Source organism: Petaurus breviceps, unplaced genomic scaffold (genome assembly GCF_028583685.1).
Source record: "Petaurus breviceps papuanus isolate PSGF00001 unplaced genomic scaffold, PetGlider_PUasm1.0 90692, whole genome shotgun sequence".
NCBI classification, from domain to species: Eukaryota; Metazoa; Chordata; class Mammalia; order Diprotodontia; family Petauridae; genus Petaurus; species Petaurus breviceps.
In genome coordinates, this window is record NW_027187313.1 from 8,051,487 (window position 1) to 8,078,520 (window position 27,034).

Genomic DNA, 27,034 nt, shown 5'->3' on the forward strand with positions numbered 1-27,034 from the left:
TCAGTTCCTTTATTATGAGGGAAGTCACAATTGGGTGGGGTGGGAGTTAAGAAATGACTGGGGTATAAGATCACAACCCAAAAGGTGTGTGTAGACACATACACCCAAACGAAGAGACTCATGACCTAGTTTCAAAAAGCTTTTATTTGTGGCCTTTCTAAAGGCAAAATATCAGAAAACAATCCACTGCAGAGATAACATTTTATAGTAAAGAAATAGTATCTTTTTCCCTTCCTTTCCTTAAGTATACATACTTTCATCTTATTATGAACATTTGGAGCAGTTTTCCATGTCTAGGTATGTGACTTGTTTAAAAGGCACCCATAATTATGGCCCTCCACCATTCTCTACATCACTAGCAGGCCTTGTGCAGCTTCTCTGTAGTCTCAACCACATACGTGTATCATAATTAGAAAGCTCTTCTGCCCAATCTATCAAAATATTTTAAGATTGTATTCTGCTTCCCTTTATCTGCTGGAAAGAGAAGAATCTCCAAGTTTTTCCTGTGGTTAGAACACTCAACATTTTAGAAAAAACCCACTATCTGAAACACCTAAATATTTCAAGTTGCTGGTCATAAACTTAGGGAGGTGAAGCTCAAAATCAGACGTGTTAAACTGTCTCCTCCCTCAAACAGATAATTAGAAAAAGAGATGATTTGTTTATTAGGTCAGTTAAAGAAGTCCTATTCCTGAAATGCTCCTAAGTAGTCCCTTTCCTAAATGCCAACCATACTAGGTGGCTGATGATGGAGACTGCAACAGATCTCACAAGGATTTAAAGTCCAAAACAGTGCCATCCCAGAGACAGCCAGCATAGCGACAAGGGAGTTCAATGACCCAAGTGAAATGCTGGTAAAGGCACAAGGAGAGGAATCATGGGTGACTTTAGTGCCATTTTCATTTAACAAGCCATTAATAGAGCAGCCCAAAGACTCCCGACTTTTATCACCCCAAGATGTTTAAATCAATTACTGCAGGAAGACATGATTGGCAGGCTGGTATCCCTTCTGGCAGAGATCTTCAAGGGAGCCCCAGCCAGACCCCAGCATGGACTTGCTGGAGTAACCTATGGCTGAGGGGTGTACCGTAGGTATTTCTTGCCTGAAGGGAGCTCTTTGGTGAAGACGCCTTTAGGAAACAGATTTCTGGCCTCCTCTTCAGAGATAGTTGGAACAACCATGACACTATCCCCACACTGGAGAAAGAATAAGTTTTAATGTTAATTGTGATGCCTGAGGTGGAGCTATCAAAATTCTAAAAAAGTTGTCAGTAGTTTATTAAATTTTATAGTGAAAGAATACAGAAAGATATAAGCATCCTAAATAAGTAAAAGCATGAATGAATAATTAAAAAGATTTCCTCGAGGGCTGGACTTTTGTATCCCTAGCTCACAGCAGAGCGCACAGCACACAGCAGGCAATTAACACGGATTTGTTGACTTGAGTCTCTCTCCTATATTCCCTAGAGACTTTAAGAGGGATCAAAGGAAAAAAAAAAATTGCTCCATTATCTTTACTTTGTTGATGTGAATTATGATTTTCTTAAAAGGAAAAGGGAAACTTTTGTTATAAGGATGACACTACTACATGGACTTCTATAGCACCTATTCATTGTTTTAACATCTATTAAGATCCTTAAAATAATAATTTTACCAAGAAGAGGACAGAGATATTGAGAAATTAGTTTTCTTGACCCCAGGGCTAAGACCTAGATCTCCCAACTTTTAGACTCACTAGACACACAGATCAAGATTAAGTGGGTGTTAATCCAGTCTCTAATGATTAGACCCCACAAAGCCTTGGACAATTTGCTTGATCTCCCTGGTATCTATGTGATATTCCCTTTATCTGTAAAGTGATGGAGTTGGACTATGTGGCCCTTGAGGTTCCTTCCAGCTCTACATATTTTGGATAAATACACACTCTCTTGTTCGTAATGCAGAAGACATAATCAATTACTTATCTTTAAAAATGTTCCTTACATGTATAAAGAGTCCAGGCAAGTTTCAGAAATACCCAAGTTCCATTTATGTGATGTGATTAGCAATGGAAAAATGTATGTCTGTAAGACTGACCCTGAATATAAAATGCTTCAAACGGGGGTGATGGGATACTTACACATACATGTAGATATCTATCTATCAATCAGCAGAATAGAGAACTCCCAAGCAGGAAACTCCCCCCACCAAGTGTTTTTCAAGGACTCTAGAGTTATCAAGGGCTTGTCCAGTCAGTACAGAACAGACGGGGCTTGAACCCAGGTCTTTCTCCCTCCAAAGCTTGTTTTCTATCAAGAGACACAAGTGGGACGGCTAGGTGGCACAGTGAATAGAGCACCGGCCCTGGAGTCAGAAGGACCTGAGTTCAAATCCTGCCTTAGACACTTAACACAAAAACTAGCTGTGTGACCCTGGGCAAGTCACTTAACTCCAATTGCCCTCCAAAAAGCTAAAAAAAAAAAAAAGAGAGAGAGAAAGAGACATGAGGCTCTTGAGTCATTTTGATTTACACTGGTCTTACTACAGTTGGGCAGGTAGGTACTGAGTTCTTCTTTCATATGCCTTACTTTCCAGTCAACAGGAGTAGCAACCTTCTTGTATGCTGTCAACTGAAGGGAATCAATCACTCTGAGGATCTCATCAAAGTTCCTGCCAGTAGTTGCTGGGTAGAGGATAGACAGCTTCAACTTCTTATCTGGGCCAAAAATAAATACCTGCAAAATGCAGAAAAGTACAAGGTGTGTACTTGTGTTATTTAGGAAGTCTAATTTATACCCTATCCCAGGCAGCAAAGATATTGGTATCTGTACAGATTCTTCCTTACCCCACCAATCTAATTTTTATTTAAGTAGATGGATTAAGCTCCAGTGGGATGTCCTTCCTCATGCCCCCAACTGGTGTTCCCTTCCTCCTCAAAATCATGTAGATAGCTAAGGGACAGACTGAGAGGTCAAAGGGACCTCAGAGGCCATTGAGTCTAATCTCTCATTTTACGGATTCTGAAACTGAGACTAGGATTCAAACTTGGGTCTTCCTGACTCAGGCACTATGTCCACTGCATGACCCAGCTGCCTCTTTATCTGTTCACTCTTAATAAATACATATTGATTGACCAATTTATATGTTTCATTCCACAGTAAAATCCTAGTTCCTCAAGGGAAGGGACTGTTATTCATTTTTGTCATTGCATTTCTGGAATAATGAAAACTTGCTAAATGAGAATCCCTAACCTCAAACAGGTCCCCACACCACCCCTCCTTCATTCCCCAAATGGCACCCAAGTGTTTAGACTGACAGAACACAGAAGGTGGAAATGAGGATTAACAACTGACCTCTGAAGCTTTTACTTGATGCTACTTAAGTAGCACTACCCTTAAATCAAAGTGAAACAAGACAAGCAAGCATCATGGGAAGAAACCTGTATAGGGATGCTTATAAAGCATGAGGCTGGGCCATGAAACTCACCACACGAGCTGTCAGAGGCATGCCCTGCCCATCCCGTTCATCTGGGTCTAACATGCCCAACTTGACGGCAAGATCCCGTTTGTGATCATCAATGATGGGGAAAGGAAGCTTCTCTGTGGCCTCCTCTCCATTGTATGCATTGATATCCTGAAAGAGGGAAAAACATGAATATAAACCAGATATATTCTCTGGGTATCTCAATAGTTAAACCCCATTAAAGAGAGTGATTTCTTATCTTGAACTACTATGAACCAAAACTCCTAAAGGGTGGGTACAGGAACAATTCTAACCATGGTCTACAGTTAACCAGGTCAAATTTCTAACTTAATCTTTATTTCTGCTTTACTGATACTTTGTACATCACTTTCATTTCCAAATTCCACCCAGTAAGACCACATATTTCTAAGCACCAGTGAGACTTCTCTTGTAACAAAAAGTAAACTCAATCAGTTCAGCAAAACCAATGGATGCACAAACTGCTTCTGATGCCTTGCTCACCCACAGTTCCCCCGTCTTCCCAAAGAAAGGAGGGACACAATTTCTTCAGCTCTTTATTAGGGTTGTGCCTAGTTAGTTCAGTTTTAATTTTGTGGTTCCATTTCTTCTTCTTCTTCTTCTTTTTTTTTTTTTTGGCTTTTTGGAGGGGGGAAAGGCAGGGCAATTGGGATTAAGTGACTTGCCCAAGGTCACACAGCTGGCTAGTAAGCGACAAGTATTTGAGGTTGGATTTGAACTCAGGTCTTCCTGACCCCAGGGCTGGTGGTCTATTCACTAAGCCACCTAGCCGCCCCTGTGGTTCCATTTCTACAGTTGTAGCTAACACATAGATGATTTTTCTGGTTCTGTTCACTTCATGCTATACTAGTTCATATAAAACTTTCCATGTTTCTTTGACCTCTTCATTTTCATGGTACAGTGATACTCCACTATATAACATACTTGTTTGTCATTTCCTAACAGATGGGCACCGGCTTGTTTCCAGTCCTTTGCTGGCACATATAAGTGCCTGATGATTGCTACCACAAAATGTGCTAAGGATATTTGGTTTTCTATAGAGCCTTCCTGTCTTTGACCTTCTTGGGGAATATGCCTCCCAGAGGGTCAAAGGGCATTGGACATTCTCTTTTTTAGCGTAACTAATTCCTCAAGATATTAGTGCCTTCCTTCCTTCTTTAAAATTACTCTGTAACTGTTCTGTAAATACCCATACATTGAGGTTGTCTCTCCTACTGATAAATGTATTAGGTCTACAAGGGAAAGGGTGGCTTCATTTTGTCTTTGTAATCCTCAGTGCCTAACACATAGTAGGTGGACCATACCATAGTTGTTGGACCAATTTGGTTTAGTGTGGCTGTGTGCCTGTTTTCCTGTTGTCCTTTCACCATTATTTTCATCTTCTGTCACCTTTCTGATTTGCAAAGTATGAAATAAAATCTGAATTGTTTTAATTTGTTTATCTCATGAAGTGATTTATAGCCATTTTTCATAAGGCTGTTAATGGTTGATAATTCTTCTCGAAAACTGTTTGTTCACAGACTTAAAAAAAACCCATTTATCCATGGAGGAATGGCTCATTTGTTATATTTTATTTAGTTATATATTTTCTTAGTTTCCTATAAATCTTGGACATATCATAACTTTCACTGTTTAACATTTAAGATTTAGCCAGTCTAATTTAAGACTACAATAAAACCGCCAGGTCTACATGAGCAGTTAATGGGGATTCAGAATATAGTTAGCCTGAATTCAATTCAGTTCAAACCACTTATTAGGTGCCAACCATGGCCAAGTGTCCTGGTTGCTAGGGATAAAGACAAAAAAGAAAAATGATTATGCAATTGCTAAGTGAAATATAAGAATTGTTGATTCTACAATGTAACTGATTTTATGCTGTATTAATTTTATAATGGAGTCTGCATCTGCCTAAAGCCATCTTGCTGTATCCTTGAGTAGAGCTCGGAAATTGAGCTTTCCCTTTAATTGGTTGTTGTCCTTCCTTTTGGAAGAGGACCAAAATGACATCGCTATGCTGGTCAGGTTACAGTGCGCCTGACTATGGCTGATCAGAACAGTATGAGCTCGGAATGCCCTACTGCAGATTGGGCACAATTAGTCCATGAGAACATTTGGGGTGGATTCTCTAAATCTGTGCATCTTGCTTTTGAGCTGCTTTAGTTTTTTTGTTTTGCTTGTGCCAAGTGTCTCCCATGTCACAAGATCAATCCCAAAGTTCTTCAATGTCATAGCAATTTGCAATTTACATTTAAAAGTAGCTCTCTGAAGTCCTACATTAGCACCAGGAAACCTTGTAAGGATAATACAAAAGATCAGAATATTTAAGGTTTTCTCATGGGCTTACAGCTCTAAAACCAGGAAACCATACGGAATATGCAATCAATATGATATTCAGGACTAAACTCATGGTGCAGTACCTTACTCCAGGAAAGATGGTCTTGGACAGAGTCAATAGAAAGGGCAATCATCTTAACATTCCGCTTTGCAAATTCTGGGGCCAGCTTTGCAGCACGGCCCAGTTCTGTTGTGCACACTGGAGTAAAATCCCGAGGATGGGAGAAGAGAATGCCCCATCTGGAAAGAACAGAACACAATATCTAAGGGAACTGAATCAAAGGTGGGATGCAAAGTTCGACCTTTAATGTTTGCATGTTTACTTCTCAATCCAAAATATGAGGTTAACAACATATGGATGCTCACACCAAGAGACTTCCATTTTTAACTATTTCAGTGTGGACCTTTTCTTCTGTTACATTAAGCTTAAGCCTTTCTGCTTGTCTTGATCAAGACAGGAAATGCAGGAGGCAGCATGGTTATTCCCCTGTCTATCTCTACATCCTATGAACAAGTAACCTTCAAGGGTCCTTTAATTATACTAATAGTATTGAATAATGTTTTAAGACCTTAGCTTAGGGGAGTTTCTTCTTTAGTGAGTAATCTCTCTTTTTGGGTGGCTAGCTGAATTCTGGGGGATTTAGAAGTTAGATACTAAGTTAGCATAGAGTATCACTGCTGAATATAAGCATGCGGCTCAGTTCCTTCCTTCTCACACTCTTCTACCTTTTTAGACCATAAAACAACATATAAAAAGTTGACAGTCAGACATGAGTGTGATATCCCAATTTGTCTTAGCTCAGATTCCTACATGGCAGGTCACACACACACCAGATTCTGTAATACTGATGCATCAATTCCCTTCGACAAGTTTATTCCTATATAAAGCAATATGTTCCATATGTTATCAAATTTCTAATGCTTTTTATATAAGTCTCACACTTTATCTTGTCAAAGAAACCAAAGGGCGTCAATAGTAGCAATATTACCTCAACAAACGAGGCATGAAAACCAGTATTTTCAATTTATATGTCCTTTCTTTTCCTTCTGACAAGATAAAGACTAAACAGGAGAAAAATTGAGCCTATGATATCTTTTTTTTTTCATAATGCTTACAACCTGGGTTTCAATGGCTAGTCAACCTTGCCTGAGTAATGTTCAGGTTAAGAAGAACATCAATATTTATCTAGCTCCTCTCCCTCCCTGGGAATGCAGTAAACAAACCCGATTAAATAGCAAACTGTAAGATCCAATTCTTAATGCCCTAGTTAGTGATGCACAATGTTCTGTGGCGCGTATTAAAAAAAAGTTACATAACCCTGAAAGGTAAAACAGGAATGGGGCCAACTAGAAGTCTAAGCCTTATATCCTAATCCCTCATCTCCTCCCTTTGTCCCCCCCTTTACTGGATCTCTTCCAAATCACTCACTCTATACTCTTTCACTCAGTGACTTTATCAGCACCCATCATTTGAATTATCATCTATCTTTGCCTCTAGGTTCAAATACAAGCTCCTGTTAGCTTTTACAGCCTCTCCCAACCTGGCTCGAATCCACCTTCCCAACATTATACATTATTCTCTTTCACACATTCTACACCCACATAACATGGCCAATCCAGAACACTCCAATCTCCAGTCTCTGGATTTCTGAATAGGCTGTCCCACCGGCCAGGAAGGCGCTCACTCCCAATTCGCCTCCCACCTTTTCAGCTGTGTTTTCTTCCAATCTCAGCTTCTATGCCATCTTTTACTATGAAGGCTTTCCTCATTCCCTCAAGTGGATAAAAGATCCTCTCTCCAGCCACCCTCCAGCTCCCATTTATCTTCTATTTATTTTGTTTATGGAGTCAGTCAACAATTATCCCTTAAGCACTTACTGCTAGCCAGGCACAGGAGGCTAAAGGCTTGGGATGTAAAAAAAAAAAAAAAAAAAAAAAAAAAAAAAAAAAAAAAAAAAAAAAAGCAAAACCATAGTCCCAGTCATTAAGGCATTCACATACAAATAGGGGAGACAATGTGTAAATAACTATTTAAATACAAACTCCTTATAGAAAGGGTAGAAGGCACTTGGGAGGTGGGGGTAGGGTGAATAAAGGCCTTCAGCCCAAGATGAGACTAGAGCTGAATCAAATGAAGCCAGGGAAGCCAAGAGGCAGAGATGAAGGAGCTGAATATTGTGAAATGAGATGGATGTCACTTGAGAAGAGCAGCAAGTAAGGCTGGCTCATAGAGTGTGTAAAGTACATGAAGTCTAGAAAGGTAGGAAGAGCTTCAAATATCTCAAAAGTGCACTAAGACTTTTGGGACACACCTCACATGTATCCTAAGAATGAAGACGCTGGCCTTACTGTAAGGTAAGATTTAAGTGGGGGTTCTTTAAAGACGGGGAAAGACAGTGTGTTTGTAAAGCAAAAGAGGAGGAGCCAGTAGAGAGGGAGAGGCTGAAGATAAGGGACAGAATGAGGAGGAAGGGATGGGATGGGATGGCAGACACACGGTCTCCAGGGTCAGTCTCTGTCCTCAGGCAGCTCACATGCAGCTGCACATCTGTCTTTTCGTGCCACCAACCAGAACTTCCCTAATAAATACCGGGCCCCTCTCAGGGGACCTTCTCTTTCACAAGACCACAAATTTAGAGACAGGAGGGGCTTTAGGAATCACTTAGCCTAACTCTCTCATTTGAAATATGAGTAAGCATGCCCAGAGGGGGTGAGCAACTTATTCAAGGTCACACACGTAATAAATGGCAGCTCAAGGACATGAATCCACGTATCAGTCAATAAACCATTATGTACCCACTGTACATGAGGCACTGAGCAGAGGAAGGCAGATGTAAGTATGAAGAATACACAAGGTTAATTTCTATATGTGTGTTTGTAGGAGGCTGGGGCGGGGCTAGGCGCAGAAATCAGGCAAGGCTTTGTGAACATGGCACTTCTTGATTTTAGGAGTGAGGGTATTTGAGGCACAGAATTTCAGCCGGTGCAGACAGACAGAATGCCAAGTCTGAGCAACTGCAAGTATGTCTGATAAGCTGGCACGGAGAGAGGAGTAATGTGTAAGTTGGAGTCAGGCTGTGAAAGGCTTAAAATGCTCAAGGATTTGGTATTTTATTCTACAGGAGCTGGTGAATTCGTTTAAGAACATTTTTACAATTGTTTCAATAGAACAGTTTTCCTTTTCAGCTCTTTGTAAAGACATTGTTAAGGAAAGATCTGCAGATGGTCAGACTTCATTTTTATGACTACCACTCTTAGAAGCTCTATTGATGATGGTATAATGAGGGAATAAATGGGAGCCAAGGAAGCCACCTCAAAAACAAAGGTGAGAGGTAGAGTAGTGAGGAGGGTCTCAGCACTGAGGTCAGAGAAAGGAATGTTAGTGACAGATGCCACAGAGGTAGAATTGAGAAAGACTTGGCAGTGATGGAATGAAGAGCGAGGAAAGATGATTCATGGTAGAATGAAAGGAACATGGGAGTTGGACTCGGAGCAGCTGGTTTCAGTTTCTTCCTGTTCCTAATCATAAACCTTGATGACGTCACCAGACTTCTCTGGGTCTTGGTTTTCTCATCTGTAAAGTGAGGGGTCTAGACTACCTGGCCTATAGGGTCCCTTCTAGCTTGTGACTCCTGAGATTAGAACCCTAGGGGACTGGAAGGTTGATGGTGTCCTTCTGAAACTGGGAAGATGAGAAGGATAGATATTAGGAGTATTTGTTCTGTTTTGGATACCTATTGAAATTCCTAAGGGGTGTATCCCTTTGGAAATGTCCAATAGGCAGACAGTGACATTGTGGGACTGGAGCTCAAGAGAGCTGTCAGGATATAGACAGAGGAGGCTGAACCCAGAGAAGATGATGAGATCACTGAGAGAGAAGAGAGCCCAAGCCAGAACTTTGGGGGCCCACATGCAGATGGTAGACAGGACATGAATGAAGAACCAGCAAAGGAAATGAAAAAGCAGCCGCCAGATACAGAGGATGAGAAGCAGGAAAGAAGGGTTGGGGAGAACTTAGAGGAGTGAGTGATCATATCAAATGCTGCACACTCATCCAAGGATGAAGATGGAAAAATATTATGAGGCTAATATTTTTTAAAATGCAAAGAAAAAACATCTCAAACAGTAACTCATTAACAGAGCAAGGGGGAAAAAGTCCTCTGGTAGGGCCAGGATGGGGCCTTCTAAGGACAGGGAAACTAGAAGTAGGCCAAAGAATCTTTAGAGGTAAAGGCTCCTGATATTGAGCTCACACAGAGCAGGAAGCTGCTTCCCATAAATTAAATCTGTCCTGAACTGGTGGAAGAATGACTCCTCTCAACGCTGGGTGTGAGAATGGGGAATTTTTGCTGAGTCATATTAAGGAACTGTTTGTAAACTCTTTCACAATTTTACCCAGTTGGGGCAGGCTGTTTTCCACCCTAGTGACCAAGCTCCTCCCTCAAGTCATTTTAACCATGTCCAACTTTTTACAATGAGGCTGTTTTCTTCATCAACCTCAGCATTCCTCTGTCCTTTTCAAATAAGCAACTGAACTTCTTTTAAGAAAGAACAAGGGGGGAAAAGAGTCTTTCCACCCCAGACCATTTTCAGTGTGCAGCAATAGAAAAGTCACTGTTGCCACCATCACAACAAAATTCAGCATTATGGAAAATGAGTGAGATATGTTGCAAATGCATCTCCCACACACCAGGGATTTGTTCGATAGATTTTTTAAAAAGTTCTATGAACAAAATCACATACAATTGAACTCTTGTCATTTTACAAAAAAGTTTTTTAAACAATCACAAGCCATCTACACAAAGATAACTTTAAAATATACTAAAGTGACTGGACAAAACAGGTAGGGGAAGAAAAAACAAGCTCAAAATATCTTTCCATTATAGTTCTCTCAAAACCTTCCTTATCTTCTCCATCACCAACCTCAAGGATTAGAGAAAGGAGGAGTAGCTTTTCAGTCAGTCAAGAGGAATTTACTTAAGGGCCTACTCTGTTCACATGTTAGGCAATGAGCTAAGCACTGAGGGTACAAAGAAAGGAAAAAGGCAGCCCTGCTCTCCAGGAGGTCCCAGTCCAATGGGGGAAAACAGGCTGTAAACAGTTACATTTATTATATAATGTTTATACAGTATCACTTATATGGTTTATATTGTCACTGGAAATAACATTGGGGGGAAAACACTAACATTAAGGAAAACGAAGAAAGGCTGCTTGTAGAAGGTGGGCCTTTGCCTGAGACTTACCAGGAGGCAGAGCCACATAACCAGCCAGTGTCACCAGATCCTAGAGGATGAGGATAGGAAGGTCTAAGAAAAAGTCCTTTCAGATAAAGGACATACAGCACTATGTGGAGTAGTAATACACACTACTCCTGTAACTCAGAGTAGAAAAAAAACAAAGTTTCATAGTCTAGTCTTATGGCCCAATGCCATGGAGCACCCAGAGCTTTTTAGTTCTGGACAGCAGTCACTTCTGACTAACAGGAAGAGTTATTTATTTTATGAGTATTACAAGAATGTTTATGCTAATTCATAATACTTAAGAAATTATTTGAGAATCAAAGAAGGAGAAGATGAGTAGTCATTTAAATTCCTTTTAAAACTGCCTATACGTGTGACCTTGGGCAAGTCACTTAACCCCAATTGCCTTCCAAAAAGCAAAACAAACAAAAAAGCCCCCAATGAAAACTCCTGTAGATTTCACATAAGCATTTCAATGGGATAAACATTAGCTATGTTGCAGAAACTTAAACTCTACAGATTTAAGAGTGTCTTTCATTAAAAAATATACATGAAAAAGATTTGGGTCGACACTAGAAAAAATTAAGTTAATTTTGATGCAAAAAAGGAGCACTTTTGACTGAACTTTTCAATTAGAAATTATTTTTAAAAGGCCTGCTACAAATTACTTTAGTAAAAAAAATTAATCATTTTAAAGTACAGCTGCAAAATCTATCTGAAAACAAAACAAAACAAAGAAATCTCATAAAAATGAATTCTTGCTTTACCAGGATACCATTTCCAAGTCAGTAAATATATATTAAAGTTATACCACAGAGCAAGAATGTACTCTATAGAAGAGAGTATTGGTGTTTTCTTAATTAGGGAAATTATTTTTCTATTATAATAATAACCAATCATTAAATAGGATCCAGAGACCCTCCTCAATTGGGAGATCTTATTTCTATTTAGAGGGTAAACAGACCCTAATTGAGGTAAGTTCCTGCTCCAAAGCAATGAGCCATGCTCTTGCATCCCCCCACTGGAGTTTAGGGTGACCCAGCTCATGAAGGAGAAAACCAACCAAAGTGGATGGAGATGGATTTCCCTGCCCATTGCTGGAGGCGGCCAAGTCTTATGATCAACCCCCATTCTTAGCAATTGTTGCCTTTGCTGCAGAAGACTTTTAGGTCACCTCGTAATTAACTATACAGCAATCACAGTTGATTTCTCCTGTCAGGGGCATCCTCCTTTACAAAAGTAATTTAAAACATTCAGGCTCTCCATGTTTTTGTCTTTAGCTACCGAGAGAAACCATTAAGCATTAATTTATTGATCATTACCTAGCCTAACAAATTAGATATTAATTACTCTGTCTCTTGGGTTTTTCATTCATCATATTAACCAGTGATTTATCTAAATCAAATCCACCCTGCAGTTTGCCCAAGGGATTAAGTACAAAACTCCAGTACACAGTAAGCTTTAAGGAATTCCTTCAGCTCAAGTGCCAGAGGGTTGTACACCTTGTGTTCAGAAGTTCACTGGCATAGCTAACTACATGTGACCCGAGGCATACCCGATGAGCTATCCATTCCATTAGCTATAATGCCTAAAGCTTCTCCCATTGGTCACTCTCTGGAGACTATCAAGTCTTCTTCACATACAAGTACCTTACTTGGTTAGGCAACTTTATTAACCCAATAATAAAAGGTTTACTAAATCAGCTATCATGAAATATCAACTAGGGAATGGGAGGGACACAGGAGATGTAAACTTTAAAAGGTGAAGATTGTGAGAGCTAATCTACTATGAGGATTCAATTATTTCAACCCAAAACACTTGCTTATTCTCTCCTGTGCACATTAAGGCCTTGCCCTACATTTAAAACTACTCAAATTGGCTCATAGGTGGCCCTCAGTCCCTTCCTCCTAATACTATAGCCTGCTGAAAGGCAACAAACTGTGTGCTTTAAGTTTGCAAAACTCTTTACAACATTTATCTCATTAATATATAATAACCTATGTTTGGTGTTGAGTCATTTCAGTCATGTCCATTCCTTTGTGACCTCATTTGGGATTTTTCTTGGTAGAGATACTAGAGTGGTTTATCATTTCCTTCTCTAGCTCATTTTCCTGATGAGGAAACTGAGGCAAAAACAGTGTTAAGTGCAGCTACTGTCTGAGGTTAGATTTGAACTCAGGAAGATGAGCCCAAGCTTAGCACTCTATTCATTGCACTACCTAGCTGTCCATCAAGGATCTACATATACACAGCTCTTGTATTATCTCATTTGATCTTTACAAGGACCTTATGAAGTGGCTATTTCCTCGGATGAGGAAAAATGAGGCTGAGAAAGGCTAAGTGATTTGCCCAGAACCGCACACCACTATGTAAAGTTGTTAAGGTAGGCCTCAAAGTTAGGTTTTCCTGACTCCAAGTCTAGTGTTGTGTTCATAGTACCATCCAGCTACCAAGAGATCCAACATGGATAATGTTCATCTGGTTTTCTAAGTCAATGAGGGCTGCATATTGATTTAGAAAACCTCAAAGAACATTATCTACATTGTATTGCATTTTTTGTTGTTGTTGTTAAACCTTTCCCAATTACATTTTAATCTGGTTCAGGCTGTACTCCAGAGTTCTGAAAATTTTATATCTCTGGTCTAGATAACCATTCCCTAGAACTAAAAAGTCTAATTCTCTAATACTTAATGAAATCTAATCTCCTCCTCACCCAGTCAGTAAATGACACAACCAGGCACAGGGAGGCAGAATCGAAGGCTCAACTTTAAACTCAATGTTCTTTCCATTGTACTACATTTTCTTTTGACGCTCTCATTTTACAGATGAGGAAACTGAGGTCCCAAAGAGGCTGTTGGTGTCATATAGACAATTGAGAATATGAGGTTCAACTCAAATCTGGGCCATGTGATACCAATCTTAATACTCCTGCTGCTGTGCAATATTGCCTACTTTCTGAGGATATGCTAATATAATTTATTATTTTTCCAATAAATGAGCTGGCCTCACTTTGGTATGGAGACAACTGGTTTCTCAAAGTTAGGTCAACGGTGCTTCCAAGTTCTATCCAGAAATGGAAAAATGGTCTGTCCCTGAAAACTAAAGTTGGAACCCCACGGGGCTAAGGATTAATCTGTGGATCTGTAACAAACTCAAGGTGAGCCTAATTATAAGAATATTAAGACCCCAAAGGGGGGAAAAACAAAAAACAACCACAACATTTAAAGGAGGCAAACTATCCTGAGAAAATTTCAGCTCAGACACAGGACTTAAGAGGAGACCTGAGAGGAAGAGAGGAAAACAACCAAATATAACTAAGCTTTAAAATTCTGACAGTTAATAGGAACCTGGCATACATTTTTACTTAGACATTTCTGAATTAGGCAATGGATCATGGTTATCTTGGGGTGAGATACTCCTGGAAAGACTGGCCCGATGAATGCTTAGTAATTTTTTTTTTTTAATTCATCCAAGGAGTGTTGCATGGCATGTGAGCATGGGATGGGTGACCCGTTCTCAAGTCTTGGCTAAAGGAACTATTTCTGGATAAGTTATTTGTGGGACCAAAATTCACTCCATTCTTCTCCATCTTTAGTTCGGTCCTTCTTGTGCCAAACTCTGAGTGAGGCCTAGCCTGTGGCATGGAGAGAAAACAGATGAGGGAAGGGAGGACGGGAAAGAATAAAGGACTCTCCCATCCTGAGAAGTCTTGGGAGTTTTCTGTTACAAATCATCGTGCTATTTGCCTACAGAAAAACCCTACCTGCATACTCCCCTGTGTACTTAGACACACCTGCATGTGGAGGTGATTTTATAGTACTATAGGTGGAAGGGACTCTTATCAGGATCGTCTAGTTCAATAACAACCTTATTCTTTTGCAGGTAAGGAGGCCCCCCAAAATGAAGTGACTTGCCTTAAGGTTATAAAAGTAATAAATAGCAGAGTTATAATTCAAATCCAAGCCTTCCAATTCCATATCAACTGCCTTTTCTACCATACCATATCATGTGTATGATATGTATTGTCCTGGTAAGTATTATCTCCTAGCAGTCCACATTTATGCTCACTATAAAAATGAATATACACTAAAGTTTTTTGTTTTGCTTTTTGGAGGGGGGGGAAGGTAGGGCAATTGGGATTAAGTGACTTGCCCAAGGTCAAATGGCTAGTTTTTTTGTGTTAAGTATCTAAGGCAGGATTTCAACTCTGGTCCTCCTGACTCCAGGGCCGGTGCTCTATTCACTGCGACACCTAGCGGCCCCCACACTAAAGTTAATAATTAAGATCAATAGCATCTTATCTGTAGAGACTGGACTGAAAGAATTCAGGAGTATATGAATCAGAGTAGTGTGCCAGACTAATTAAAATTCAATTAAAACATTAAACACAAGGCACACTGAGAGGGGATGTGTGGAACAAATGTGTAAAAGATAAACAAGTAGAATTTGAAGGAGAGAACAGTAACTTAATAGGAAAATTCAGGAAAGGCTTCACACAGGAGGGGGTACCTAAGCTCTAAAGGAAGGTTAGGGCTTACACAGGCAGTAAGTACGGAGGAGGTAGCAGGGTCCAGGCACAGGGGACAATCTATGAAAACATAATGGAGTTGAGAATTGGTAGCGTTCTGTTCAGAGAAGAGCAAATAAGCCTGTTTCATATGTAAAGGAGAGCAAAGTCAGAGGAAGAGGTCTAGAAAGGCAGGGTGGAGCACATTTACCCGATGCCTTAAAATGCCAGGCTGTTGAGTTTGTATTTTATCCTAAAGACAATGGATGGGCAACCACTGAAGACTTTTTTTTAGCAGTGGGGTGACATGAGCAGAGATTTTGGCAGCTTTAGAAGGTGGACTGGAACCAGGAATCGAATCACAAGGGTATTTCAATGGTCCAGGATATGGGTATGGAGGAGCTAAACTAGGGTGGTGGCAGAGGAACCCAGTTCTAAGTGGCTATAAAGTGGGATGATGGCACCATCAGTTTGGAATAGTTTAGATTCCAAGCCATACCAAGGTTCAAGCAACTTCCTTAACTCTAGAAATGATATGCAATACCCATCAGCAGGTGAGAGGTGAAGGGGTGGGGGGAGAAATGGAACACCCAGGAGGAAGAGAATCTTTCTCAAGGATCTTAGACTTAAGAGCTGAAATAGACATTAGAAGCCACCTCAACCCTCTCACTTTACAGATGAGCAACTGAGACCCACAGAAGTTACTGGCCTATAATACAGAAATATATTTTGCATGACTTCACACAGGTAACAGGCATCATATTGCCTGCCTGGGGTGGGGGGGAGGAAAGAAAAACTGGAGGGAGAGAATTTGGAACTTGAAATTTTTAAAAAAGGATGAGGGAGGAAAAAAGAAGTGGCTTGTGTAGTCAGAGGCTGCTGAGCGGGTGAACCACGGGCAGCCTCATTGGAAAGCAGTCTGCTGGGGCTCTCATCCTACCCTGCCTCACTACCATACTGCCTCTTAAAAGAGAACTCCTCTCACTTATATATCACTTTGAGGTTTGCAAAGCACTTTACATGTTAACTCATTTGACCCTCCCAACAACCTTGTGAAGTAGGTGCTATTATCTTCATTTTACAGATGAAGAAAATGGGGCTCAAAGTGTCTTGTCCGGGATCATGTAAGTGTCTAAGGCAGGATTTGAAATCAGCCAAATAGGTCCTACTAAGTGCTCAATATGTGCCAAGCACTATGCTAAAAGGCAAAACACAGTGTCTGCTCGCAAGGAACTCATAGCTGAATGGGGGTGAACACATGCCAACAACCACGAAGAAACAAGATGTATACAGGATAAAATGGGGAGTAGTCTCCGAAGGAAGGCAGTAAGATTAAGAACTAGGAAAGGGTTTTTGTAGAATGCCGGAATTTAGCTGCGACTTGAAAGTAAACCAGAAGGTAAAGATGAACTGAGAAGTATTCCAGGAACAGGGGGGAAGCCAGGAAACATTCCCCGAGTCAGGAGATAAAAAGAGTGTATTGTGTAAAGAACAGCAAGTGTCACTGAACTGCACATTAAATTGGGTGGGTGAGTGGGGTGTAAGGATTTAGACTGGGAAGGTGAGGAGGGGCCAGGTTATGGAAGAATTTAAAAAACCAAATAGAAGCTTTTATATGAGATCTTGAAGCAATATTCTGGGGCATATTAAATAGGGGGAGGGAGGAAGGGAGAATATAGTTAGACTTGCATTTTAGGAAAATCAATTTGAAGGCTGAGTAGAGGATGGATTGGAGTGGGTGAGGACTCGGGCAAAGGGAACAACCAGCGGGCTATTGCAATTGTCCAGAAATGCCAAGATGAGGGTTAGCATCATGGAAGCAGCAGTGTCATCTGAGAGAAAGGGTTGTATGCAATACACAGCATGAAAGTGGAAATGACAGGACTTGACCACTGACTGGATATGGATATGGGGAGTGAGACTAAGTGAGGAGTCAAGGATAACACCTAAGTTGTGAGCCTGGGTGACTGGGAGGATGGTGGTACCCTGGACAATTGACAGGAAAGTTAGGACGAGAGGAAGGTTTGCAGGGAAAAATACCGAACTCAGTTTTGGATATGCTGAATTTAAAATGTTTATGTGTGTCCTGCTGGAGATGTCTAATAGGCAGTTGGAGATGCTTGACTGGAGGTTAGCAGAAAGGTTAGGGATGGATAAATAGATCTGAGAATCATCTATATAGAAATAATTGAAATCATGGAAACTGAGATCAAGTCAAATAATGCAGGAGAGGAGGGGCCCAGGAGGTCACTCCAGGAAGGGAGGCTGAGAAAAAAGTCAGACAGATAGAAGGAAAATCAGTAGAGAACAGCTACAAAAATTTAGAGAAAAGAGGGTAACTGACAAGGTCAAAAACAATGAGACTGAGAAAAAGACTTTAGACTTGGCTATTTAAAATATCATCAGTAAATTTGTAGAGAGTATTTTAGTTGAATGAGGTTGGAAGCCAGATTGCAAAAAGTTAAGAGAAGGCACCTTATGTACATGGCCTTCTCAGGGAGCTTAGCCATAAAGAGAGATACAGTGGGGATGGCTGGATGAAGTAAGGGTTTCTTAAGGATGGGAGCGATATGGGCATGGTTCTAGGGTAGCAGGGAAACAGCCAAAGACAAGTCAAGATTGAAGATTAGGTGGAAAGTAGGGGGCAACCAGCTGGAGAAGACAGGATAGAATAAGATCACTTCGGTACATGGAGGAAGGAGCTAGCTTTAGCAAGGATAGGGCTCTTCAGGTGAGACACCAATAAAGGCGGAGAAAGCAGTAGAATTTGGGGAGAAGATTGAGCTCTGTGAAAGGTTCTAGGGAGGGTGAGTTGTGGGAAGTCTGAGGAGGGATGCAAAGACTCAGAGAAGGTGCTATGGTGAGATGTAAAAGTTGTAGTGGATCCAGTTAGCATAGTTTTATGATTCTTCTCCAGCTTTTTTCAGTGCCAAATGAGCAGGAGCAAAAGCCAGTGGATGCTGGGAGTATTTCAAAGCTGACTCTGGAAAAGCTATATCAAGGATAAGACAAAGGACTCAGAGAAGATAGTGTAGAGTTGAACTGGCTCACCAAGGGGTCAAAGATGGGGAAGGGAAGAGAGTGTAGCTAGGGCACAGGTGGTTTGGGAAAGAACTGAAGGGGTAGGACTGGAGGCAATGGTTAAGATGAAGGTTTGAAGAAGAAGAGGTAGAATAACAACAGACTGATCAGATAAAAGCAATTTCAGAGATCATAACCACAGATATGTAGATGTAATATCTGAGGGTGATGGCCGGATCAAGGGTGTGTAGCTGTGCTGGAGTAGAAAAGTAGGTTTGGGGAATTGAGGATTTGGGAGGTTAGGGTATTTGGGGAAGTATCAATAGATATGCTGAAGTTCCCCTCTAAGAGGGTAGAAGTTTAGGAGATAAGACTTCATTTGAGTATCCTGGAGGACCCTAGACCACAAAGAGTTACTAGACTTTTGATTTGGTGGTAGATAAAAAAGAAGAGAAGTCACAGAGTGACAGTGGTAGAGGAAGATCCTGGAAGTGGCAATGGGGAGCAAAAAGCGGCCAACTCCTTTACTTCAAGTTGAGGGAATGAGCTAAAATACAACCAGTGCTGGAAAGGGAGGCCTGAGAAGCTGTGCTATCAGAGGACAGCCAGGCCTTAAGAGAATGCAAGATGGAGGAAGGACCAAAGGAAAATTCAGGTCTTCCTGATTCCAAGTCTAGCACACCAACTGTCGGTCTCTATGAAAGCATAAGATGAAAGTTAGGTGTCCCTAAGCGCCATACAACTCACCTATCCTTGGGGGTGGGGGAAAGGAATAGTAGACTTCAGAAAGTGACATAGGAGAGAACATCTTTGAATGTGTTAACAGTTATGGGAAAACGATATAATCTAATTATAGAGTATTCTTTAACTGTCTCTAACAAGCCACATCCCGGACAAAGGTATTTTTTTAATCAGTGCAAGGGGGTGGGGAAGAGGGCCTAGGTTAGCTTCTTGGTAGTTAATGATTTTTAAATTTGCTGTGAGCCCAGATTTGGCAAGAAAAGACTAGACTGTTGCAACTTCACCTTTTACTAACCTGCTTAACCTCCCTAATATTGGTAAGAGAAGAGCTAAGAAAGAAAACTGAGCACTAGGATCAGTAAGTAACAAGACCCTAGGATTTCAAGCACCTGAAGGTCAGCAGCAGTGAATTCTACTCCACTCCACAGGGAGCAAATTCCTGGGCAGAGAGGAGGCTGCATAAATCAAAATTCAAGCCCCAGAGCACCACCCACCAACTAGGATTTGTATAAAGGAATTTAAATAGTATTTTAAAAAGCAAAACCAAACCTAAGACTCATCCAGAAAGGCCTCAGACATCTTGGATAAGTAGGCCTAAGAAAACAACTGGTGGCTCCCCCCCAAACTTCAGGGGCAGATCAGGCTGGAGCTTGGGGTGGGGGAGAAGAGAGGAATGAAAAGGCTTGGGATGCAGGAAATCTAAGGGTAGGGGTAGGGAGATGAATGGGAGACGGGAAGCTGAGGTAGGAGGTAAGGCTGGGCAGGGGAGCAAACTTGAAGGAGCAGGAGCTAGGTAAGTAAGAAGGGGCAGGAGGTAACCTTATGGGTAGGTGGTCAGGGGAGCTGATGCAGGGCGGGAGATGAGGGGATAAGGCTGGAAGGAGAGCAGGCACAGGAGGGAGATGGGTAGTTAGCAGACGTAGGAGGTAAGGGGGGTGCTTAAGGAAGCTGGGACAGGAAGTAAGGGGGTGGGGTAGTCGGGGTAGCTGGGGCAGGGGCAAGAGGTAAGGGAGGGTTGGTGGTTAGGAGAACTGGGGCAGCAAGTAAGGGGGTGGTTGGTCTAGGAGCTGGGTCAGGGGCAGGACGTAAGGGGGGGTGATCAGAGGGGCAGGAGGTAAGGGGGTGGGCAGAGAAGGAGGGGCGGGAAGTAAGGGGGGGGGTGGTCTAGGAGCTGGGTCAGGGGCAGGAGGTAAGGGGGTGGGTGGTCTAGGAGATGGGGCAGGGGCAGGAGGTAAGGGGGGGCGATCAGAGGGGTAGGAGATAAGGGGGAAGGGCGGTCATGGGATCTGGGATGCCCCCTCCGTCCCTCGTGGACACCTCTGTGGGTCCCCGGGGTGCCGTGGGGCAGGGCAGGAGAACCCCGACCTTCCCGCCGGGACCCTCGGGGTGGCCCTCAGCCGAGCCGGGCCAGGGCTTCACTCACGAGTCTCCGAGGAAGTCGTGGAAACGGATGCGGCCGATCGTGGTGTCCGCCTCGAAGTTGGGGGCCTCGTCTCCGAGCAGCAGACCTCCAGGCATGGCGGCAGCAAGGGGCAGGAGGACAACCGGGCGGCGGAGGAGGAGGAGCCGCAGACAACGTGGGCGCTCGTTCGTGCCGGGCAGCCGCACTCAAGGCTGCAGAAAAAGAGGGAGCTGAAGAGGGCGGGGCCTGAAGGGGTCGGGTCGTGACGTAAGGAAGGGGCAGGGCCTGGCAGAGCGGACACCAGGCTGTGGGAGATAAGCGAAAGGGGGTGGGGCGTGAGAAAGGGGGCGAAGTCGGGGTGAGCAGAACGGAGCAAGGGGCAAGGGGCGGGGCCTAGGGGAACTGGGTGGGGATGGGCGGAGCCTGGGGAGCTCGTGGGTAGCTAGGGAGAGGGTAAAAGGTTAGTGCTGGGGGCGGGGTTATCTCTCGCTCACTGGAAGTTGGCTCTGAAGCCTCTTCCCTCCCCCACAGACCTGATCCGCAGGCAGCTGACAATTAGAGGGATTACCCAGTTCTAGGAGAGCAAATTTTGTTGTTATTCTTGTTTTTTGCTAGATAATTATCTGGATTTGTGGGTTCTGCTGTTATTCTTGTTTTTTGCTAGATAATTATCTGGATTTGTGGCTTCTGCTGCTCCGAAGGGGAGTAACCGAGTGCGCTTAAGTCACTAGACAGCAGCTGAATCGTCCGCCCCGCAGGAGATGGAAGTTCTCTTTAGCCGCCATCCCAGACCGCTGTTCCACTGAAAATCTTATAGTAATTTTGGAGAGAGCTGCTGAAGGACTCATTAGAAATGGAAACAGTTGGATCCTGTCTCCCCGAGCTCCCCGGAGGAAGCGTAGGATGAAGTTTCCAGAAATGTAGACCCGCCTGACCCAGGCTGGCATCCGAACAGAGATGCCCCTCCCTGAATTCCGGCAGCAGTTATAATGCGCTGCTTTGGGCTGTCATTATTCGTGTACCTGTCTTGTATTAGATTGAAGGGTGCTGGGTTTGGAGACAGAGGACCTGGGTTATAATGCACTTAGATATGTTGCTAACTATATTTCAGCAAAATTAATTTCCTTGGTAATTCTATGCATTTTATTTTCCAATCCAATAAACATTTATTAAGCGTCTTTTAGGTGCCAGGCTCCTGGGATACAATTAATAAGGACTGCCCTCTAGGAGCTTACAATCTAATGGGGGAGGACCCGGAGAAAACACACAAAAGAAAAGAGGTGGGATGGGGAGTGGGGTGGCGGTGTGCTTCATGTTCAGTGGAGTTGAAACCTGGCAGAGTAGCAGATGCAGAGTGGAGATTTTTATGCCTTTAAAAACTGCTTTGAAAAGGGGTCCGTAGGCTTCACCACACTGGATGATGTTTTTCTCTTCTAAATTCTATGATTCCATAAATGCATTGTCTTATTCTTTGTCATTTCTGCCGGTGCCTAGAACGTGCAATGTACAAGAACGCACATTTATATTATATGTTATATTATGAGCTGAAAGCTCATAAGAATAATCCTGTGGGATTGATAGTTTGTTATTATATCCATTTTATAGATACAGATAATAACTGACATACATGTAGTACTGTACCTATTGACTCACAACGGCCTTTCAAGTCCTACAGATATTAACTCCATTTTACAGATGAGGAAACTGAGGCTGAAAAAAGTTAAGTGGCCTGTTCAGGGTACCATAGACACTAGCATCTGAGGTTGACTTTGAACCCAAGCCTTCCCAACTCCAAATCTAGTGTGAGGATTGAGAGAGTTCTTGGAGCATATGATGATTAATAAATATTTTTTAACTAATAAACTAACAAATATTTAAAAATATTTGTTAACTGAAAATGTTCAGTTCTTCAGCTGTTTTACACCTTATGTAGGAGAGACCCTTAGTTAGCACCTTATGGATCTGCCATTCTCATCTCCATTCATTTTTTGGAGGCACCTAGAATATTTTATTTCTTGTTTCTACACAAAGTTTTCTCAATTCAAAATCCTGCTTCACAAAGCTGTCTTTGATTCAGCCAGAATAATAACTTGTCATCCCTACCCCACCTCTTCAGGATATTTGACATGGATTTAATTTTTCACTTGGCCAAATAGGTACCGACAGAACTTTGTCCTAAGGTGCCATCATATTGGGGTTGGGGTAGTGGTGACCCTTTCTCCCAGGTGGCATCATAATCATTCAGGATTCTGGCTCCAAGTCCAATACCACATAATATAAAATAAATATGCTGCTCTTTTTGCTTATTTGGCAACATAAGGAAGGCCTTTCACAGCTTTTTGTACAGAGAAGATTTAGGTTTCTATCACCCCATTCCTTCTAGTCTTTGACATTTTGCTCATTTTTCATTAATATATTAGCTGATAAAAGCTTCAAGTTTGACCTCTTCCGGGGATACCTTCATTTTAAAGCAAAAGAGAAGGGGAGGAACTGTCAAAAAAATTTTAAGCAAAAAAGTTGAAGAAATGAAGCTAATTTTTATTTCAATCTTATAATATGTGGGGCTTTTTCTCTTTTTTGGGGGAGGGTGTCTTTTAGTAAAAGGTACAAAATGGTTACTTTGAAAGGAGGCTTGCGGATGGATCCTAGGCCCCGTAAAACTAGGCTCATGACCTCCACATTTTCCTGATTACATTGGGAGCTCTAGAGCTCCTGGTAACCTCTCTACTAGAGTAAGATTTGGGGGGATAGATTTTATTTTTCCTTTAGAATTAGTCTTCTTTTCTAAAGTTATCAGAGATACCTCTAACATTATACTGGGTATCCCAAAAGTCTTAATGCATTTTAAGCTTTCATAGCTTAACATGTAATTTATGCATATATACAGGATGTACCAAAAGTCTCAGTGCTGTTAAGCTATGAACTGGGGAAGGAAAAGGCAAACCACTCCAGTATCTTTGGCAAGAAAAAATGGGGCCATCAAGAGTTGGACACCACTGAAAACAACAAACCAACAATAACAAGCCTTTATTAAGTATCTGTTATTTGCCAGGAACTGTGTTAAGTGCTGTGCCTATAAAGAAAGGAAAAAGACAATCCTTGTTCTCAAGAAGCCCACTAGTAAACATAGTGTAAATGGAAGGAAAAAATTAAGCACTCCTATTCGAAGCCATCCATTTCCATTCCATGTTTTTTCTTCCCTTTATGTCTTGAAGTTGAAGATTATTTTGCTTATGACTTCTTTCTTCAGCACCAAGCTCTTTCTTTTTTTTAATTAATTATTTTTTTTTTTTTTAGCAATTGGGGTTAAGTAACTTGCTCAAGGTTACACGGCCAGGTGTTTCTGGGTGGGTGCTAAGTGTCTGCGCCCGGATTTGATCCCAGGTTATCCCGACTCTGAGGCCTGTGCTCTTACTCACTGTGCTAACTGGCTGCTCCCAACCTCTTTCTTAAACTCTCCTTTCCCTTGAGGAAAATGATTATTTTCTTATATATTAATAACCAGTTTTACATATGGGACCCAAATAATAACCAATTAGTAGTAATTTAGCTCTCAGTGGGTTTTTTTTCCCTTTTTACTTCCTCATTCAAAGCCCAGTCCTTGTGAAGGACGGGGCAGACCAGGAGACATTCTCCTTAATCTTGGGCGGGACCCCACTGGACCAAACCCAACCTTGTTTCTGATTAGTGGGTAAAGAGAATCTAATCTAGGTGAATTCTGGCCTATTGTTCAACAACTTTCAGGGATGGGGAAACCTTGATCTTGAGGATTTGTTCTGTGAAGTTTGGATTCAGTCCAAAGGCTGCACTTGAAGACCTAGAGGGCCTCTAGACCTCAGGTTCCCTACCCCTGTCAGGATATGTATGCCTTTGTTTAGATAACTGGAAGCAACTGAATCTCATCAGGCCATGTTCTCAGCAAGAGGAGCTGAAAACTTTTTGCTGGTAGCTTCATTAATTGTTAATCAGTCAGAACTGATTTTTACTCTTAGCGACACCCCCCTTTTCTAAAAGTATTTAAATATTCAACCACCTCCATGTGGGTCTTTGGTTAAAGAGAGAGACCACTGACCTCAATGTATCGATTATTTGCTAGGCTACTTAATAAATTGATTATTAATTACCCAGAAATTTTATCTCTTGGGTTTTTCATTTGACTCACCCCTTTTCCTGACTTCCCTGTTTCCCTGTTGAATTTAATGTGTGTTCGTGCCAAAGTCTTTGCATGTGCACATGCTAAACACTTCTTTGCCAACTTCAGATAATAGTGAAGCTCAGTATATGCTCATGACTGTCATATTCCTTCTATGTTGGTATATTCTTTTGGTATTCCTCAGGTATGAGAAATAGTAAGTTTCTACTTCATTCTCTTACTGGCCCCCTCCCTTTTAAGCTCCTCCTCTTAAATGCAGCAGAACAAAGCAGAGCAAATCCACTCCTAAGGCCATATTTTTTTTTTTTTATTTCCTCTGTGACACTTGGGATACTGGGATGTGAAATTCTGAAGGGATACTTATCTCTTCTATTTCTATTAGTATATAAACACTTAATCATCATGTAGTACCTTCCAGTTCAAATTTATTTACTTTACTAAGTTTCTATTGTCAGCTTTGTGGGGTGGGGGGGGAAGGGTTCAGGAGGACTGACACCTCTGGTGTGGGGGCTTACCAAGCCCATTTAAGGGCTGCTTATCCACTTTTGGTGTCCACCTGTTTCATTCAACTTTATCTGTGGCTCCAAGAAGCTGTAAATACATGTCTTGGCAGGTAAGCTTAAAGCAGGTTGAGCATAACCAACAGGTTTGAGATCTATGAGTTAGGGGAATGTCTTTCCCAAGCAAATGATGACTTTTCCTGGCAGAATGGGTGGATGAGAACAATTTGTTCCAATGGCCATGAAGCTGACTGAAGCAGGCTCTGTGGAACACTTAGAGCTTGGTCAGGCATCAAAGACACTAAATCCAATTTACGGTCAAGGTAAGACATTACTTGTGATGTCACTGGTCCTCTTCAAAGGACAAACAACAATTGTCAACTGTCTTCCCATTTCAAAGATTCTACCCAGTTCCAGTTTTTCATTAGGAATACTTCAAAGTCAAATACTCCATTCTTCTCCTGGGTTACACTTATTTTTTCAGGGCAAATTATTCTTAGTTGTTAGCCTTTATCTTATACCTTTTGGGATGTCTTATTCCAAAATCCCCTTTCCTTTATACTTAAATGGTTTCCTATACTTGAACTCTCTGACTGCTTGTGATATTTACTTTTCTTTGACTTAGAAGCTCTGGATTTTGGTTATGAGCTTCCTGGTTGTTTCAATTTGGGGTTTCTTTCAGAAGGTGACAAGAGGATTCCTTCTATATTCACCTTGCCTTTTGGATAAGAGTTTTCTTTTTATGATTTCTTGAACTATAGTATACAAGTTTTTTGTTTGGTCTCAGTTTTCAGTCAGTCTGATAAATCTTAAATGACATCTCTTTAACCTGCTTTCTAGGTCCATCAATCCACATGCATTTGTTAAATGCTTGCTATGTGCCAGACACTATCCTAGACACTAGGATTAGAAAGACAAAAATGAAGCAGTCCTTGTCCTTAAAAAACTTTTATTTTATTTGGGAAGATGATCGCATATGTAAGTATATGCAGAACATATACCAATAAATATAAGATAATCTGGAGGGAGGTGCTGAAGTTTATTGACTAGGGGACTGTGCTTTAGGAAAATCACTTTGGCAATTATCTGGAGAATTGAAGAGAGAAGAGGCTTAAGGCATAGAGGATTCAAAGGTTCTTGAACCAGTGGAGGCATGAGATACAGTTTGAACTAGGATGGTGGCCGTTCTCTCCAGAAAGGAGAGAATAGATGTGAAAAATTTAGTAGAGGTAGAATTACTAGGATACAGCAACTGACTGAACATGTGAGATATCTTCTTAGGGAAAATATTTAAATTAGAAAAAGCTTAAAGCCAATCTTTGCAGACACTTTCAAATATAGGGAGTGAACTGGGCTGAACTTGGTAGGGTTGGGCTTCTTGGATATTCAACAGATTTGAAATTGTAAGTCCTCACATGGGCCCCTCAAAGGACCAAAATAGTTTTTAGCTGCTGGGCAGAGGAGAAGTAGAACTTTTGAATACATAGAGGTGAATTGTTTGTAATGGTAGATACCTTGGACATTCTGAATTTTCAATTTCTTGATTGTTCTAATAGTTCTTGTTGCTTCATGGGATCATTGAATTCTGTTTACTCCATTTTGTTTTCTTCAGGAAGCCCACTACTTGAGTGAGTAAAGTTTTCTACCTTCTATTGT

General features: G+C 41.5%; 2 protein-coding genes and 1 long non-coding RNA gene across 5 annotated transcripts in view; 2 read left to right on the plus strand and 1 right to left on the minus strand.

Annotated features, from left to right (window-relative positions):
- Positions 1–126: 126 nt before the first annotated feature.
- PRDX6 (peroxiredoxin 6) lies at positions 127–20,975 on the minus strand. 2 transcript variants are annotated; one of them, XM_069065562.1, is made up of 5 exons: positions 20,747–20,975; positions 5,898–6,054; positions 3,466–3,612; positions 2,522–2,714; positions 127–1,197 (listed from the first exon to the last, which is right to left on the minus strand). In XM_069065562.1, the coding sequence occupies exons 1-5, from the start codon at positions 20,839–20,841 to the stop codon at positions 1,187–1,189; spliced, it is 603 nt and encodes a 200-aa protein (XP_068921663.1). In that variant the 5' UTR covers positions 20,842–20,975; the 3' UTR covers positions 127–1,186. The 2 variants fall into 2 exon arrangements, with proteins under 2 accessions (XP_068921663.1, XP_068921662.1); XM_069065561.1 differs by having other exon boundaries at positions 2,568–2,714; positions 20,747–20,969.
- Positions 20,864–21,903, plus strand: LOC138144218 (uncharacterized). Its single transcript, XR_011163888.1, has 2 exons — positions 20,864–20,992; positions 21,390–21,903. It is a non-coding gene; the product is annotated as an uncharacterized lncRNA (long non-coding RNA).
- Positions 21,904–25,538: 3,635 nt separating this feature from the next.
- Positions 25,539–27,034, plus strand: part of TNFSF4 (TNF superfamily member 4) — a 190,943-nt gene continuing 189,447 nt past the window's right edge. For both annotated transcript variants that reach the window (XM_069065563.1, XM_069065566.1), the window contains exon 1: positions 25,539–25,701. The gene's annotated coding sequence lies outside the window, so the exon portion shown is untranslated. The remainder of the gene's footprint in view (positions 25,702–27,034) is intronic.

What these genes read in the sequence shown, in the direction of transcription:
- PRDX6 (XM_069065561.1), bottom strand. Translation starts at nt 20,841, where the DNA reads ATGCCTGGAGGTCTGCTGCTCGGAGACGAGGCCCCCAACTTCGAGGCG. An exon ending in ACCATCTTTCCTGGAGTAAG is followed by an intron (nt 3,613 to 5,897) that starts GTACTGCACCAT and finishes TCCCTCTTTCAG; the next exon opens with GATATCAATGCATACAATGG. An exon ending in TGCCTCTGACAGCTCGTGTG is followed by an intron (nt 2,715 to 3,465) that starts GTGAGTTTCATG and finishes TGCATTTTGCAG; the next exon opens with GTATTTATTTTTGGCCCAGA.